Source organism: Miniopterus schreibersii, assembly GCF_964146895.1.
Source record: "Miniopterus schreibersii genome assembly, chromosome: 1".
Taxonomy (NCBI): Eukaryota; Metazoa; Chordata; class Mammalia; order Chiroptera; family Miniopteridae; genus Miniopterus; species Miniopterus schreibersii.
The window spans coordinates 70,443,162-70,459,593 of NC_138101.1; the positions used below are offsets into that span (position 1 = coordinate 70,443,162).

A 16,432-nucleotide genomic window follows, 5' to 3' on the forward strand; every position below is an offset into this window, starting at 1 on the left:
TCTCATGGGGCAGAGGCCTGAGACTGGGCATCTGCAGTCGCCTATATGGAAGAGGTGAGACATTCATATGTAATTTTTCATTTTATAATTTTTAAATGTTATAAAATTTCTCTAATAAACAGAAAAATATGTGACTTGATTAACCAAATAACTCAATAAAAAGAAATAATGATTGTGCGTGATTGTGGACAGGTATGCAAGTAATCCCTGGCTCTGGTGCAGACAGAACTAGCTGGATCTGCCATGGTCTTCAATCTTTTCATTAGGACACAGAAACAATTCCAACTTAAGATGAAAAAAAAAGATTTAAACCAGCAGCCCAGAAGAAAAAGATCTGTTTTACCTACTATCAATCAGAGACCCTCCATTCCTCACTAGCTTGGACAGTTTTTCCCGTTTTTTCATACCTACTACGCAAAGCAAGTTAGTAAAGAACTCTCTCAATTTGTAATTCACACAGCACAGAGAGTCCATGTTACTAGGCAAGATACCAAGAGAAAATTTTTAAAAAAGAGTCCAACAGAAGTCCAAAAAACTAAATAGCAACCCCCCCCCCCGAAAAAGACTGCTTGCTGTAATTTTGACTTTTACAGCTCAACATCTCAGAATGCTCCCACTCCATTTGTCTCAAAGGCTTATTAAAATTAATACCCCAACTGGGGCCTGAAGAGAGAAGGGCAGTATCCATTTGCTCAGAAGTGAGGAACCCCATTCCTTATCACACTGGCTCCTGCACCCTAACCCCCAGCTGGGACCCTCAGTTCGCCTCTCCTCTCTGACAGCCCTATTTATTATCATCAGGAACAAATTGATGCAATCATTTCTTTGGAGATGTGACAAGTTTTTGACCCTTTTAGCAGAAAGAAAAGAGCACTGGCAACAATAGTGGGTAACCTTTGTATGGGACACCAAGAAATCACAAAAGAAAGATTAAAGTCAGCAACCTTGAAAGTAGAGGTATACAGACAGAGGAAGTGGAGGGAGAGAAGAGCACCAACCCCAATGAAAAGTGGCAAGAAACCAATCACATCACCCGAGGCGCCGTCCACGTTATAGCCGATGCCCTGTCCCTGATTCCCAGGATAAATACTGATGTGCAAAACTAAATCAAATCACTGAATCAAGAATTTGCTTCTTTTTTTTCTTTTTTTTTTTTAAGGTGCCTGAGTAATTATGGGAACTAGAAACGATCTTAATAATATGACTAGGATTTGGACAGATGAGTCAGTTCATATACATGACATCAAAACTAGGACGATCCAATCCATTCTCTTTGCAATTCAGAAGAATGCTACAACTCATCCCCTAAATCACTGCTTTTTAAAAAATCAGCTCTAAAAAAAGAGACAACCATTTGAAGAAGCCTGGGAGGAGGAAGACAAGAAGTGACTCATAGCATCCAACAGCTTGTAGCCTCAAACCATAACAAGAATATAAAACCCGTGGGCCCAGTCTAAAACAAAATAGAGTTGTTGTTTCGGCTTTAACCTCATAAAGTTCAGATCTAAGCATGAGTATAGCCTCGCAAATATCTTATAAGCATTTGGAACAATGTTACAGATCTACGTCTTTAATGTGTGTGTATATGTTTACTTTCCTAGCTTCCTGGCTAAATTTGGCATCTATATTAATTAATGGAGAAAAGAACATTCAAATGGAACAATTTTCACAACTCTGAAAAACTCTTAGAATTCAAGTCCACCCACTTCAAATCCCACACATATCAATGCTGCCATTTAAAAAAATGTTTTTAAATGCAGGTAACAGTATTTTACATTTATCCTGCCTAGTATTCCATTTCATTCACTGTGATACTTATGGCTATGTGTGACAACTTTGAGGTGGATGTAACAAAATAAACAAACTTTGTAACCATCGTGATATCTTATTCCCGCTGGCGGGGCTCAGTGCAGCACCACAGCTTCTATTTCCCTCGCTCTGCTGACCCCTTCCCTTCCTCCCGGCCCACTTAGGACAAATTATCAATGAGACTCTGGAAAAAAAACAGAAAACCACAAACACTTTTTTTACACATTTGTTTTCCAGAGTCAACCGTTTCCTTTCAATGAGGAGAATGTACACAGTTTGGGTGGCATTAGAGACAGCTGGGTCTTTGCCGACTTTGGAAGGTGGTCCTAAGCTTTGAGCTTCGGCAGGCCTGTTAGCTCTGTAGCAACAGGGACCTCCAAGAAAAGTATGGGGGCTGGAAAGAGGGTGGGGGGACAGAGTTCGAGTTTAGAGCAAAGTGTATCTATTATCTTTGACCCAATAGCCCTGAAAACACTACCCCCTACATCCACAAACCTTCCAAACGCCATCCCATTCAGATTTTACTCCTCGGTGACAGGAATGTGCAAGCTGCTGGTGTGTGGCTCATCTGCAATTTTTTTTAAAAATTACTGGTTCCTTGACCAACACAAAAAGTTGACATTTAAGTTAGTATTCACCTCCTTCCTCAAACAGTTTCAGACTTACTAAGAAAAATGTTAAGTTGGACTCAGTGATGGAATAAAATGAACAGTTAAAGTAATTTGGTATATTAATCAGCAAAGCATAGCATGAACTGAGCAACCCCCATCAGCAGAAGGTAGGAAGGAAGTAGGCATACCAACAACTAAAAAGCCACAAGGGTTTGACATGGCATGTATTTTTTAAAGACATCTCTTCTGCAAGCACCAAACAATTTTTGCAGGCTATATTAGAAGGCAGTTCCCCTAGTTCTGCCAAAATGAGAATCCAGCCACTCCTGAAGGGGTGGGGAGAGTGCTTTCTGTAGTTGCAAGTCCAGTGCATGCACAGCCGCAGAAACAAGATGTGAGTCTGTCTTTATTGAGAAGGGTTCTGTTTCCTCTCTACTATGATTGGTATTTCCATTTAAAGTTTTTCCTTAAGCCAAATGTTTATTCACTTATTCATGAAATTATGTGGGCGCCCTCTTAAAGCCAAGAGGAAAAATGCAAGACCCCAAAAGGCAAGAGAAGGGAAGAAAAAATGATCCTGGAAAAGGAGTGCCGGCCACTCCACCTGGCATCCTGCAGCCGCCAGCTCACTGGCTGGCTTCCTCCCCGTCTCACATTCTGTCCCAAGTATTTGAGCAGACCGACAATCCCTGGCCCCACAACGACTGTAGCTGCTAGTGCCCACAGGAGGGGCTGCCTGCTACATTTCCCCAGAAAGCCCCTGTTCTTTGCTGACATGGCTGTTCTATGGGAGAGGAGCTAGATTTCCCCAGTGAGGGGAGCACTGGGTGGTAACAAGCAGCAGAAAGAAACAAGAGGCAACCAGCAGAGCAGGAAAGTAAAAACCTGAGTTCTGCAGACAATGGCCCAATAAAATAAAATAGTATTAGCACCTGTAACAATACCCAGCAGACAGTGCAAACCAAAACGGGACCCCTGTCTACAAATCCCAATTAATAGGTTACTGCTGACAGCAGCAGGCCACGCAGGAACTTTGAGAGGACAGCCCACTCTGTTTTTTCAACGTATATTATGTGCTTAAAATGGAATTGTTTTTTCCATTCTCCCCTGTAGAAACTGAGCACTGAAAATTCCACATATGCTTCCACAATATTTTCTGGTATTTCCATGAAATGACGAAACTAATTTAAAGAGTCCTCTCCCCGTGAATCCTGATTGAAGAGAAAATGTAAAAGCCATATACTTAAGTAATTCAGCATTAAAACTTGTTTTCACTTCTCACTTTGAGAGTGGGTATGCTGGGGCATTTTTTAAGTTCCAAAATGTATAGAGACACAGACATGTCTGACCCTTCCATTCACTGGTTTCTCTTAAGCAATACTGGGAAGCAAGTTGGTTCATCTAATTTAAGCCAGTAAAACTACTCTATGTGGCTATAAGACCTGAAATTCCAAATGACCTTAAAGAGCAATTCTATCAACTCAGCAGGGACAAAGCAAGTCAAGGGGGGGAGCAGCATGGAGGGGGCTACGTCTCCACCAGCGGAAGCCACAATCCTCTGAATCCTTTACCTTTCCGTGTCCAGGCCAGGTCTAGCCAGGTCTGCATAGAAAGAAAAACAATAATGTTCTTCCTGCATGCAAACACACACATCCCTGTCTCTGCCCACTCACTCAGTGAGAAATTCATTAAGCCCTTTTTAAAAATCTGTACAGACAATGAGGTTGAGAGCACGTTGGTCTAAAGTGGTTTTGCCATCCTCTGGGCAGCAGGAACATATTACTCACCCTCTGAGAGCGAGAGCTGGTGACAGGTGAGTATCATCTAACAGGTGAGTGCGCCCCATGTGCACGTCCACAAATGGCCATAAGTGACCACTCCCAGCACAGAAGGGGGCCAGAACACACGTTCCGAGCATGTCCCAGACACCGAGAAGCAAATGCGAGCTGATTTCCAGGCTGATGGGGGGGGGGGAGCAGTGCTGTGGAGTTCAGGTGGCTCCCGCTTTGCTAACACAGGTGGGGTGTTGACACTTGACCTTTGTATGATGCAGACACAGCAGAAGTGCTTGTCTGGAGATAACGCATGAGTGACGGGTGCTGTGAATCATACAACAGTGGTGCTGATGAGAAGCTAGAGCTCGGAGGAGCTGATGAGTGAGGGAGAAAACCCGTCTGAGCCTTGACACAATCAAAGAACTCTGGCAAACATTTGCTAATACCGACTTCATCCCTTCAAGCACTGTCCACAGCACACAGTTTATCTGCCAGTGTAAATCTCAGCAGTGTTCCCGGTGGACCCGCCCTGTACGGCCTGCCTCGGGCCCCTCTGGGGTACTAGCAACGCCCTCACTTCTTCAACCAGGTGGAACAGTCCAGGAAGCAGCCTCCTTCTCTTGCTACGGGGCTGGTGAGCATTACAGATCATTGGGATACCCTGCAGAACCCCAGATTTGATATAGAGAAATAGTCCACGGACATCCGAAAAGGCAGCTAACACCACACCACAGCCCCCTCGTTTATTCCCTTCTGTGCCCTGCAAGTGTTAAAAAAGGAAACCATAAAGTCAACATCGGCTCCTCCCTGCTGATGAAATTGGCACGAATGAATTTACTTTCTGGCTGCCGGCCCTCACAAAACCGTTACACACACACACACACACACACACACACACACACACACACACACAAAGTTCACCACGCTGCACTGCTCCAAATATAAATCCGAGACCAGCCGGCCCCTCCCAACCCCACCACAGCGTGTTAGTGGCCTGTCCAGGGTGAGCCGGGTGAATACTAAATATATATTAAACATTAACATTTTGGAACTTTAGTGGCTTTTTTTTTTAAGACACAGCCAAACCTGATCTAAACTTATGACAGTTGAGCACATGATCCCACCCTTAAGAGCAAATAAGAAACCGTACATAACACTCCAAGAAATCACGGCTGCAAATCTGTCACCAATTCCAGACCCGAGGGATGGGCGCGAGGCAGGGAACCTGGCCTGAGGGAGGAGGTCTGCGAGTCTCCCACCCTGCGCATCACAACACCGACGAACAATAGTAGCACAACCGTCCCCGAGCTGGACAGGCCGCTGGAAAACCAGGATGTCTGGCACATCGGGGGTCAAATGCTCAAGTCCAACGACAAGTTTCTCATTAGAACAAGGCCGGGCACCGCAGGCCGAGCGGCGCGAGCCGTCCCCAGCCTGGGCCGCGGGGGCAGCGCGCGGACGCGCACAAGGACACGGGCCCGCCAGGCCGGCCCCTCCATCCCGCGCCCCAGGCCCCGCCGCAGCGCAGCCCGGCGGCGACACGCAGTGGCCCAGGCGGGGGCCGCGACGCGCACCGCAGAGACCCAGCGCCCCTGGGACCACGCGCCCGCCCGCCCGCCCAGCAGCGGCCTCCCGGCGACAGCGCGGCGCGGCCCGGCCGGGCCTGTTACCTTCCGACAGCTCCAGCTCCAGCTCCGCCAGCCGCGCCCGCACCTCCAGCGGCAGCGCCATGCCCTCCAGGCTGCGGTCCGCCATCGCGCCGCGCCCGCCTCTTTGTTCCAGGCCGCGGCTCGGCCGCTCCTGCGATCCCGGACCCGCACAGCGCGGCGGCACCGGCGGGCAGCGCTCCTCCTCCGGCACCTCCTCCGCGCGGCCCCGCAGGGCGGCCTCGCGCCCGCGCCCCCGCGTCCCCGCGCGCCCCCGGCCGGCGCGGTCCCGCCGCGGCTCCGGGGCTCCGCTTGGTGCTCCCGGGTGCGCGTGGCGGCCAGGGCGCAAACAGGGCGGGGGCTGCGGGCGGGGGCGCGCACCGGGGGCGGGGTATTGGGAGGGCGGGAGCGCAGTGACGGGGGCGCGCACCAGGACGGAGGCTGCGGGCGGGGGCTTGCGGGGTGTGCTGGGTGGTGTGGGGGTGGGGGCGTGCGGATGCTGCGTGGAGCGGGGGCGCGCGCCAGGGCAGGGACACGCACCGGGATGGGGCCGCGCACCAGGGCGGGGACCCGCAGGCCAGCGCGGCGCGCGTCCCGGGCGCCCCCTCGGGCCCCGCGGTCCCTCCGCGCCCCGCCCAGCCCTCGCTTCCCTCTGGCCTACGGCAAAAAATACCTGCTGGGGCCCCGGCTTAAAGCGCACGTTGAAACTTCAAGTATTCTGGGCCTTCCAGAGCTGATTTTTTTTAAATGGACAGTTTCTTTGGGGGTGGGTGGCAGGGACAGCATGGGCCGTGGAGCGAGTACCCGCTGAAAGTTCCTCACACTGGGTCTAGAGCCAACCAGCCTGTGCTCTTGGCTAATCTGTGCGTCTGCCCCGCCTCGCTCCCCACCTGAGAAATGGAAGCTGGAGGAGAGGTGGGGTGGCCTCCTGCGCACCTCAAGTCAGCCTGAAGGCCTTTGCCCCATGGCACGGTCCCCAGCACCCACCTTTCACAGGCCGGGGCTCCGGTGGTCCCCAGCAGGCTCTCTTCCCCGTGCCCTGGCATGACCGCCCAGGACTCTGTCCGTCTTCCCCTGCAGGCCCGTGTGTCCTTCCCTGCGGCTGCGTTATCAGCGTCACCTCGGAGGCGATTTGCCAGATCTGTGCCTCTGGGCCTGATCGGTTCGGGGAGGCTATCTCATGCCTCCAACTGTCCAACTGAATCATCTCGCTGAGATGCCCCGATACCCCGGACTCCCACGCCCAAGACTCAGCCAGCGCCTTCTCCTGACTTCTATTTGCACCAGTTTCCTAATTCTTCAGGCCAGAGAGAGTCCTCAGGGACTTTGGTCTTTCTCAGCCTTCCCAATCCTCTTTGGGTTGTCACACAAAGTCTGGGTCATCTGACCTCATTTTCATTCTCATAACCACCTTCCAGTTCCGCCCCTGCGGCGCTCCTGGCGTATCCCCACAACCCCTGGTCGGTTCCCCACCATGGGCTGCTCGACCCTGCAGTGGAGTCAGCGCCCAGCAGCTCTGTGGCAGCCTTTCCCCTTTCAAACGTAGGCCGGGCCGTGGTTCCCAGGCCAGGTGGCCCAGCTGGTTGGAGGGAGTGTCCTCCTGTACACAAAAAGGCTGCGGGTTCAATCCCCAGGGGTGCACACAGGAGGCGACCCATAGACGTTTCTCTCTGACATGGGCCTACAGTCTTGCCACATCTCCTATGAGCTCCCAAAAGGCCTCCTGCAGGCCTTTCGCACCTTCTTTCAGGTTGTGCCTTCATGCAGGGTGCCCGCCGGCCTCTCTGTCCACACCCCCCCACATCTACCCCTAATGTGAACTCGAGAAAAGTCTCCCCTCCTCCCTGCTGTGCTCCCCCTGCTTACTGCCCTTGTCCTGTCTGACCCTGTTACCATCCTCATCATTCTGAGGGTAAGCTCCGCAAAGACAAAGACCAGGCCTTCTTCAGCTCCATACTTCCGGGTGACTTGACCAGAGTGGCAACTGAGTTGTGGGCGTTTCTCATACAGATCTGACTTTTTTGGTTGGGACATGTGAGAGAAGTAGGCAACCGACAGTGACAAGCTTGAAAAAGGCGAACCCCCAAACACCTATGCTTTGTGTTCTGTGGACACGGAGTCAATGGACACTATGGGCCCCTCCTTTTCATGATAAACGGACCACTGGTAGAGAGAACCTTAGAGGGGCTCCAGTCCGGCCCTTCATGCAACAGATGAAAGGCCTGAGAGAAACAGAATGCAGCAGAACCAGGATCCAAACCCCCGTCTGCAGAGCAAAGCGTTGGGTTCATTACGGCAAAGTGGGGCTGCGCGCTCCACTCAGCAAGCAGTGCCAAGCCGCTCTAGGGTAGGATGATGCCAAAATAAAAATATATAATGCCCTTTTCAATGCAAAGATGGGCCTTGGTCGTTATGAAAGATGCTATAACTGAAGTTGGTCCCAAAGAAGACTACTGTTTTGCATTAAACGCATCGATAGCACGCTGAGATTATGAATGGACAGTTCATTTTAACAGGTCTTTGTGTAATTACAGAGTGCAGATTGGACAGTGTATTCATGCAATTTCCAATGGCCTGATAGATGTCTTTATCTGGAAATCCTTCCATGTCCTTAAAACGCATTATGTCCATAATTAGAACCTTCTTACTTACCAATCCTCAGTCTCTGCTCGTCTCGTTACCCATGGTTTGAGCCATACTTGTTACGAAGCTTCAGTAACTTCTACCTACGACCTTTCTCCGATGCCCCCTCTCCTCCCCTCTGCCCACAGCCACTGCCTGATTCAGGCCTTCAGCGCACAAGCACACACACCAAGCGTTTTTTTCTTGTAATTTTTCCTACCGTGGCTGCCAGATCACTCATTCTAAGGTGCCAGTTCCAGTAGGGGACACTGGGCTCTGCAGGATACAATGGTTCTCTGCCTACAAACCCGAGAACTCCTTGCTTTGACACTGACGACTTTGCAGGCCCTGACACAAAGCTTTCTGTTCTGTGGCCCCGTCGGGCACCTGCATTCGCCTCAAGAATTCTCGGTTGTCCGTGGAGAGTCCGCCACTTCTTATGCCTGTTTTTGCGGACATGTTCCCTCTTCTTGTCATCCTGTCTCCCTTACTCCCCAGCCCAAGTCACAGCCGCAAGTCAAATTTTATACCTTCAAGTCCCAGTTTCAAATGTTGCTTCTTCCATGAAGCCTTCCTTCCTAATTTCCTGGTTGCAAAGATGCTCTCCCACTTCTCGAATCACGCACCTCTTTTCTGCCCGGTGTACCTGGATCAGTAGATCATCTGTGCATCTCTATGGAAGCTAGTTTGTCGATAACTCTTCTGCGGTGTAGAGGGACCTATAAACAGCATACAGTGTGGTCCCTCGGTTTTCCAATGTACTCTGTTCCGGAAGACTGCTCGAGTTCTGAAACGATGGAAAACTGAGGGATCAGCAGCCAACAGCTGGGTCTCAGGATCTTCCCCTCAGCAGAAGCCGAGTGGCATGTTCGACTTCCGAGGCGTGTTGGAAAATGAAGCATTTCCTTCTGGGTTTACGTCGTTCTTAAACTGAGATGGTCGTCAATGGGACATTCAAAAACTGAGGGACCACTGTATTGTTTCTCAAAGTGCAGCCCAGCATTGGCACAAGCGCATAGTTTAATTTGTGAAAAAGCCAGCTTTGCATAACAAAACCCAGAGGGTCTGAGGCACAGTACAAGCATTCAGGTGTCCAAGAGAGAAAGGCTCCCCCAGGAGGATCCTGGCCCACTAGGGGGTGGAAAGCCAGGGGCCAGTGGATCAAAGAAATGCTAAAATGTGACTTTAAAAGCTATCTCTGCTCCTCTATCCTTTTGCCCAGACAAGCCCTGAAGGCAACTGATTCGAGTTCTATAGAGGGGCAGCTACCTAAAGCTAATTAATCAACTAATAATCTTGCAAACTAGGATTTGGGGACCTCTCTCTGTTCTGGGTAATTTGTCACCACTATGTACCTACCTACAGGACCTCACCTCTATTTTTTCTGTTTCACTGAATTCCAAGCCAATTCTGAGTGAAAACCTTACATTAACTGGGCCCTAGATTTCAGAAACCTGGTTAGGATGGAAGAGAGTGTTAAAGGGACCCACTCAACCAGTGGACTCTGAAGGCATCCTTGTAGCTGGAGGGCCGATTCATTAAGGAGCTAAGCGGAGGGAAACTCAACCCTCCTCAGGCGAGTGCCCTCGCCCTCAGATGGTATCTCGGAGGCACACCTTCACTTCCTGAGTCTTGCTGCTGTGAAGAGCTGATTATTTCCCTTGTCCTCAGATTCATGTAGAGCTTACTCTCTCCTGTGTATCCCAGTTTTGTGAATTTTTTACCTTTTCCAAAGCCACTAGGAAGAGTTGGTTGTAAATACTGTAGTGGGAATTCTTTAAGTTCTTATATCCTAATCCCGCGGGGGGGGGGGGGGTTGCTTATAACCCTATTATGACACCGTCTTCTTTTTTTTTTCAATTCTAACCCAAGGATATGCTTATATCCATGAGAGAGAGAGAAAGAGGGAGAGAGAGATGAGAGAAACATCAATGTGAGAGAAAAACATTGATTGGCTGCCTCCTGTATGTGCCCCAACCAGAGATAGAACCAGCAACCTAGGTACATTCCCTGACTGGGAATCGAACCCGCAACCTTTTGGTGTACAGGATGACGCTCCAGCCAACTGAGCCACCCAGCTGGGGCCTGACACCATCTTCTTAAGCTGAAGTCTCCCTATAGAACTATGCCTAGCAACTTATGCTTTTGGCTGTTTCATTTTGGTCTCCCCATATTACCCAGAAATGCAGGTTGGGTAGGGTGTTGGGTTTAAAGAAAGGACAACAGTGAGTAATGTGACACAGAAAGTTTGGGTTTAATTACTTAGACTTAGAAAGCAGCCTGAACCTTGGAATGAAACTACTCTATGCATGCAAGAGATCTTTAACATTTTTGTAACTTTTTTACATCATTATCGAGTGAATGTGACTAAGTTCGGTGGACCATGTGAGCCTCTGCCTTTCTGCTGAGTTACTAACCTCCCCCAGAAGCAAAGAACTATCCAACCTGTTTGCCTCACTCAGAGCCCGTCTACCAGCAGCGGAGGAGCAGGACCGGACCCCACCGCATGTTAATTTAGTTTCCACACCACTACTGGAAGTGCTGAGCATTCAACTGTGAGTCAAAGGTGTCTCAATGGAAACACAAGTGTGTGAATTTGTTTTTTGTTTTTGTTTTAATATGTGTTTATTGATTTCGGAGAGAGGAAGGGAGAGGAAGAGAGAGAGATAGAAACATCAGTGATGAGAAAGTCGTCACTGATCGGCTGCCTCCTGCAGGCCTCCCACCGGGGACTGAGCCGCAACCCGGGCATGTGCCCTGATCAGGACTCGAACCTCGATCTCCTAGATCATACATAGGTCAGTGCTCAACTGCTGAGCCACGCCGGCCTGGCCAAGTGTGTGAATTTGTCTTTGACAAATGCCCTAAGTGTTTTCTTGTATATGTTATTATAAATCCATGTGCAATTACCAATAATGTAATTCTTTCTGATCATTTTTGTGAACTCTTATTAGGATAAAGAGAACAAATTATCCAAAAATTAATCCTGTTAGGTTTTAGACTGCATCATATTTTTACAGCATATTTCTTTTGCCAATTATGATTGACTAATGTAGGGCTTAATTAAGCTAATGTTAAAATTAGTTCATTCCCAGAACTCATATCAATTAAATGGCTGAGATAAGTGACACATAAGCTTTTTTTTCCTTCAAGATTTTACAAAGTATTTTAAGATACAAGAGTCCACTGAGTGTATAAGCTTTAAAAGCAGAAGAGAAAGGAGTTGATGACTAAAATTTCACCATCAAAAATCCACAAAGTGGAACAGAATCATAAGAGAAAAATTTTAAGCTAGCTTCATCTCTTCAAAATAGGGGGGAAGACACACACACACACACACACACACACACACACACGGAGTCTAGTGCATTCCTAAATGGCTTCTGCTTGCAAGTAAAACTCCACCATCATGCTCGTAAGTGGAGTCTAAAAAATTTAATTGTGTGAAATGCAGAATCTCATTATTGTGAAGATAATTAAAAGCAGTGTTTTCCAGTCTGTCTGTACTAGCCATACACACTCAATGAAAGTAAATAAAAATAAAGGTCATGAAGTTTGCACTGTCCACAGCTGACCGTACACTGGTCTCAGAGACCCGGGACTCCAGGGCCCCGGCTGCCTGGCCGTCACCCTCCCAGAATCAGGAGACAAACTTAATGCTTTGAGAACGGGACTGGGCGGGAGCAGGAGAGGATGGGCATTCGGGGACATCCGAAGCCTGGTGACGGTGGAAGTCTTACCTTAGTCAGTTCTGGTGCCTCAGCTTCCTGCCACACTCACTGTCCTGCAAATGGGCTGAGGAGATGTAAGGTGGGTGCCCAAGGTGAGGGTCAGGGCACACACTGTACTGAGGCCATGCTCTTATCAAAAAGAACCTGTAGGGAGTGAACACATCGGGGGAGAAGGGAAGAAGCAGACCACAATCCATAGGTTGATGGGCCACCCCAGACGGCCGGCCGTTGTACCACTGGGTCACTCAGTGTTGACCTGCGATGGGGGGGCCACCATCAGCCCAGCCCGTCAGGAAAGTGGGCCACTGTAATCCATTAGTACCAACACTTATAGCAGCTAAGGAATGAGCACCAGCCTGTAAAGGACTCCAGGCGGGCTCTGCTCGTCAGTGGGGCAAAAACTTGGGCCCCGCTCACTTGGCCATAGCTGGTCACACCCACCATGAAGCCATCATGAGGCTGGTTTGGGTGGGCAGGTCACAGAAAGTCAGGAACCTGCTAAGTCTGGGAGGGGGAGGGATGGACTTGGGCGATTGTTTTGTGTTTATTTGTACATTACTGTTATTGTTTTCTATTTTTATTTTATTTATTAATTTTTAAAAAATATATCTTTATTGATTTCAGAGAGGGAGGAAGGGAAAGGGGGGGAGAGAGAGAAACATCAATGATGAGAGAGAGTCATTGATCAGCTGCTTCCTGCGCGCTCCCACTGGGGATGGAGCCCACAACCCGGGCATGTGCCCTGACCGTAAGCAAGCCTAGATCTCCTGGATCCTAGGTCGATGCTCAACTGCTGAGCCACCCCCGGCTGGGCACTATTTTTTAATAAGCCAAAGAATTGTTCAAAATTACTTTACTTGCACCCTGGTCGGTATGGCTCAGTTGGTTGGAGCACCGTCCCATATATCGAAAGGTTGTGGGTTTGATTCCCAGTCGGGGCACATACCTAGGTTTTGGGTTTGATCCCCAGACAGGAAGGCAACTAACTGATGTTTCTCTTTCACATCAATGTTTCTCTCTCTCTCCCTCTGCCTTCCCCTCTCTCTAAAATCAGTAAGCATGTCCTCAGGTGAGAATTTCTTTTTTTAAATTACTTTATTTGCTTTGCATGGGCTCATGAAGAATTTTAATGTTTCCCAGTCATTCATGTAGTTTTTACAAAGCATTTGTGCAAAACAGCATGCAGCTGCCATATAAGACATTGCTTGTAACCTCTAGGAGCTTACGGCCCTGTAGGCATGTAGCCCAAATAAGAGGAACACATGTAGGCAGAAGTAGGTGAAGCCTGACCTACAGGCCCCTTTAGTCTGGCATTTGCTTTTAACACACCTTATGAACAGTACACTGACAAGGTGTCCCATACTGTCCAAAAGGCTCCTTGCCCATCTGTATACCTCATGTTGCCTCCACCTCCCAAGAGCAAAAGGTGGGTCTCTCATTGGCCAGCTGTACACCTGACTTCCCTGACTTTCCCTTTCTGGGTTCCCTGCGGCTGGCGTTTCCCTGCTTGTTGGGCCTCCGGCGACCGCCTGGGAAGACACCAGGAAGAGGGGAGCATGACCCTGGGTGTCACACTCGTAAGCAGATTTCTGAGAGATTTGTCTGGCTCAAGTTCCTTCTAGTTCCCTGCCCTGCCCCTGGCTTAGAGACAAACCGGTACACCTCAGAACCCCCAATTCATGCCCTTTCTGGACATGTAAGGAAAGCCTCGTCTCTTGGCCTTTTACTCAACTCCAAAATCAAGGCCTGAGCCCTCTTGAGAATCTGATCTGAGATGGGAGAAAACATGATCACGCATACAGTTCACAAAGTGCAAGGCCAAATGTTTTTATCCAGCATCCCTAATGCCACACTAACTGGGGGCGGTACGGCAGAGGCGGTCTCAACCGCCTGGCCCCGGTGCTTCGGCCCCTGGGGGCACCTTTTCCCAGGTGGGTGGACTCACCGGGGGCGTCACAAACTCTCCCAGGGGTTCCAGGCCTCGGGAAGGCAAGGATGGGTGTGTGTGCAAATCCAGTGGAACAAGGCGGGGTGGAATAAGTGCCACATGGGCAATGTGTTTCTGAGAAAGGTAAAGGATGATGAAGGTAACTCAGAGAATCCACTAAATCTTCGAGTTTTTGGTTTGTTTTCTAACCAACATTTCTAACTCGGGGAAACTGCGTTCACGGGAACCTCCTGCGCTCCCTGCGGGCAGAGGCATTGCTGCCTTGTCCATCTGACCGGTGGTCTTCCACAAAACCAAAGGAAGATATTCTGAAGCACAAGAAAGACAGATTAAAAGACCTGGAAAGAGAAAAGATAATCATGGAAAGAAGGGTAAAACAGAGATGGGAGATGCAGCACAGAAGGGAGGAAGATGAACACATAGACCACTTAATGTTTCAAGAAAAAAGAGCAGTATTAAAACAGAAAAGGAGACTGGAAGGACAAAACACAAACGCAGGCAGACAGAGCTCCAAACTAAGGATTTTTAAGATACAACAACCCAGGTAACATTTTTTAAACTAGGAAAGAAGTATGCTATTTTGAAGTGTTACAGCAGAAATTAGATTCTGTATTAGATTCCTAAGGCTGCTGTAACAAAGTGGCACAAGATGGTGTCTTGAAACAAGAGAAACATAATTTCACAGTGGAGGCTGGAAAGTCTGAAATCAAGGTGTTAGCAGGGCCACGCTGCCTCTGGTGCACTAAGGCAGCGATTGCCTACCGGTGTGCCACAAGATTTTTTAAAACATGCAGTACTCGACTATATTGCCAGGGACACTGACCTCTCTTCCCTTAGATTGTCAAATTTTTAAAATGACAACAGCCAACACAGCAATAGCCTTCTGTTGTGTATGAATCAAAGTATTCCTTTTTTCTTTTTTTGGTCAGATCAGCAAAAAGTGTATTTTTGGGTGAGCCGCAGAATTTTAGGGATTAGTTTACGTGTGCCATGAGATGAAAAAGATTAAAAATCGCTGCTCTAAGGGAGAATCCCTTCTGGCTTTTTCCAGCCCCTGGTGGTTCTCAGATTGTTCTGCATCATTCCAATCTCTGCCTTCGTTGTCACATTGGCCTCTTTATGTCACCTTCCCTCTGTTTGTGTCTGTCCAAATTTCTCCTTTGTATAAGGATGCCAGTCATATTGGATTAGGGCCCACTCTAGTAACCTAGTCTTACTTAACTTGGTTTACTAGGCAGTAGAAAAAATTATAACATATTATATACAACTTTAAAAATTTTTTAATAACAAAAAAATAGTAAACTAAAACAAAAGCAATGAAAGAGATTAGTTCTGTTTCTAACACATGAGAAATGGATAGTACTCAATAATAGCTCTGTTTATGTCTGAATTTTTTCAATATTTTTTCTATTTCTTGGATTGAATGGCTCATTGACCCTTCCTTCTAACATCCCCAATCCATGGTTAAGCTCGTACAATTAATTTTTCATTTTATATATTGGGTTTTTTCAGTTTTCTAATTTCCATTTTTTTAATTACATTTTTCTGTTGAGATTCCTATTTGTTCATTTATAAACATGTATAATTGTAGTAGTTGCTTGAGAGTTATTGCTTGTTAATTCCAACATCTAGGTAACTAGGAACTAGTTTTCAAAAACTGCATTTTTCTCTTGACTATGGCTCACGTTTTCCCGTTTCTTTTCATACCTAGCGGTTTTTTATTACATGCTGAACATTTTGTATAGTATGCACTAGAGAGAGAAAATCACATCTTCCTCACACATAGGTGTTCAGCCTGTTCGGACACTGAAACTATTGGCACTCACTCTTGGTCTTCTCAGCCTTGGTTTTATTCTTTGTTGGAGTGGGTCTATTTTTACTTAGATCTCATTTCTAGGACATGTCCCTTACTGTAGAGTAAGGTTTGGCCTTTCTAGAATCTCCACTCGGTTCCAGAATTTTCAGTGACAACTCTCCACTGCCTAGGCCAGTACTGCTATGTCACCCAGCACGGCACGCCTTCTGGTGTCACCATTGGGCTCTCAGACTGCAGCAGGTGATCTCTGTTTAGTTACAGAGTTTCACCCTTTGCTTGTGCAGCCTGGCCTTAAGCCAAAGACCCACAATGATTCAAAAGCAGGCCTCTCGGTGCTCCTGTCTGGGCAACCCCCCTTCTCAGATACCCTGACAAACAAATTCCAACCACTTCAAAAGTCTGAACTGCAGCCTCCTCTTACTCAGAGCAGAAAGACCACCTCCAGGCTGAAAGCCGGGACAATCGCAGGCAACG

General features: G+C 48.1%; 1 protein-coding gene across 3 annotated transcripts in view; it reads right to left on the reverse strand.

Moving 5' to 3' along the window:
* Positions 1-6,092, reverse strand: part of DIP2C (disco interacting protein 2 homolog C) — a 365,873-nt gene extending 359,781 nt beyond the window's left edge. The window contains exon 1 of one of the 3 annotated variants that reach the window (XM_081128158.1): positions 5,866-6,092. In XM_081128158.1, the coding sequence (XP_080984284.1) occupies positions 5,866-5,950 (85 nt within the window). In that variant the 5' untranslated portion in view covers positions 5,951-6,092. The remainder of the gene's footprint in view (positions 1-5,865) is intronic. The other 2 variants (XM_081128156.1, XM_081128157.1) reach the window with 2 other exon arrangements.
* Positions 6,093-16,432: the final 10,340 nt, after the last annotated feature.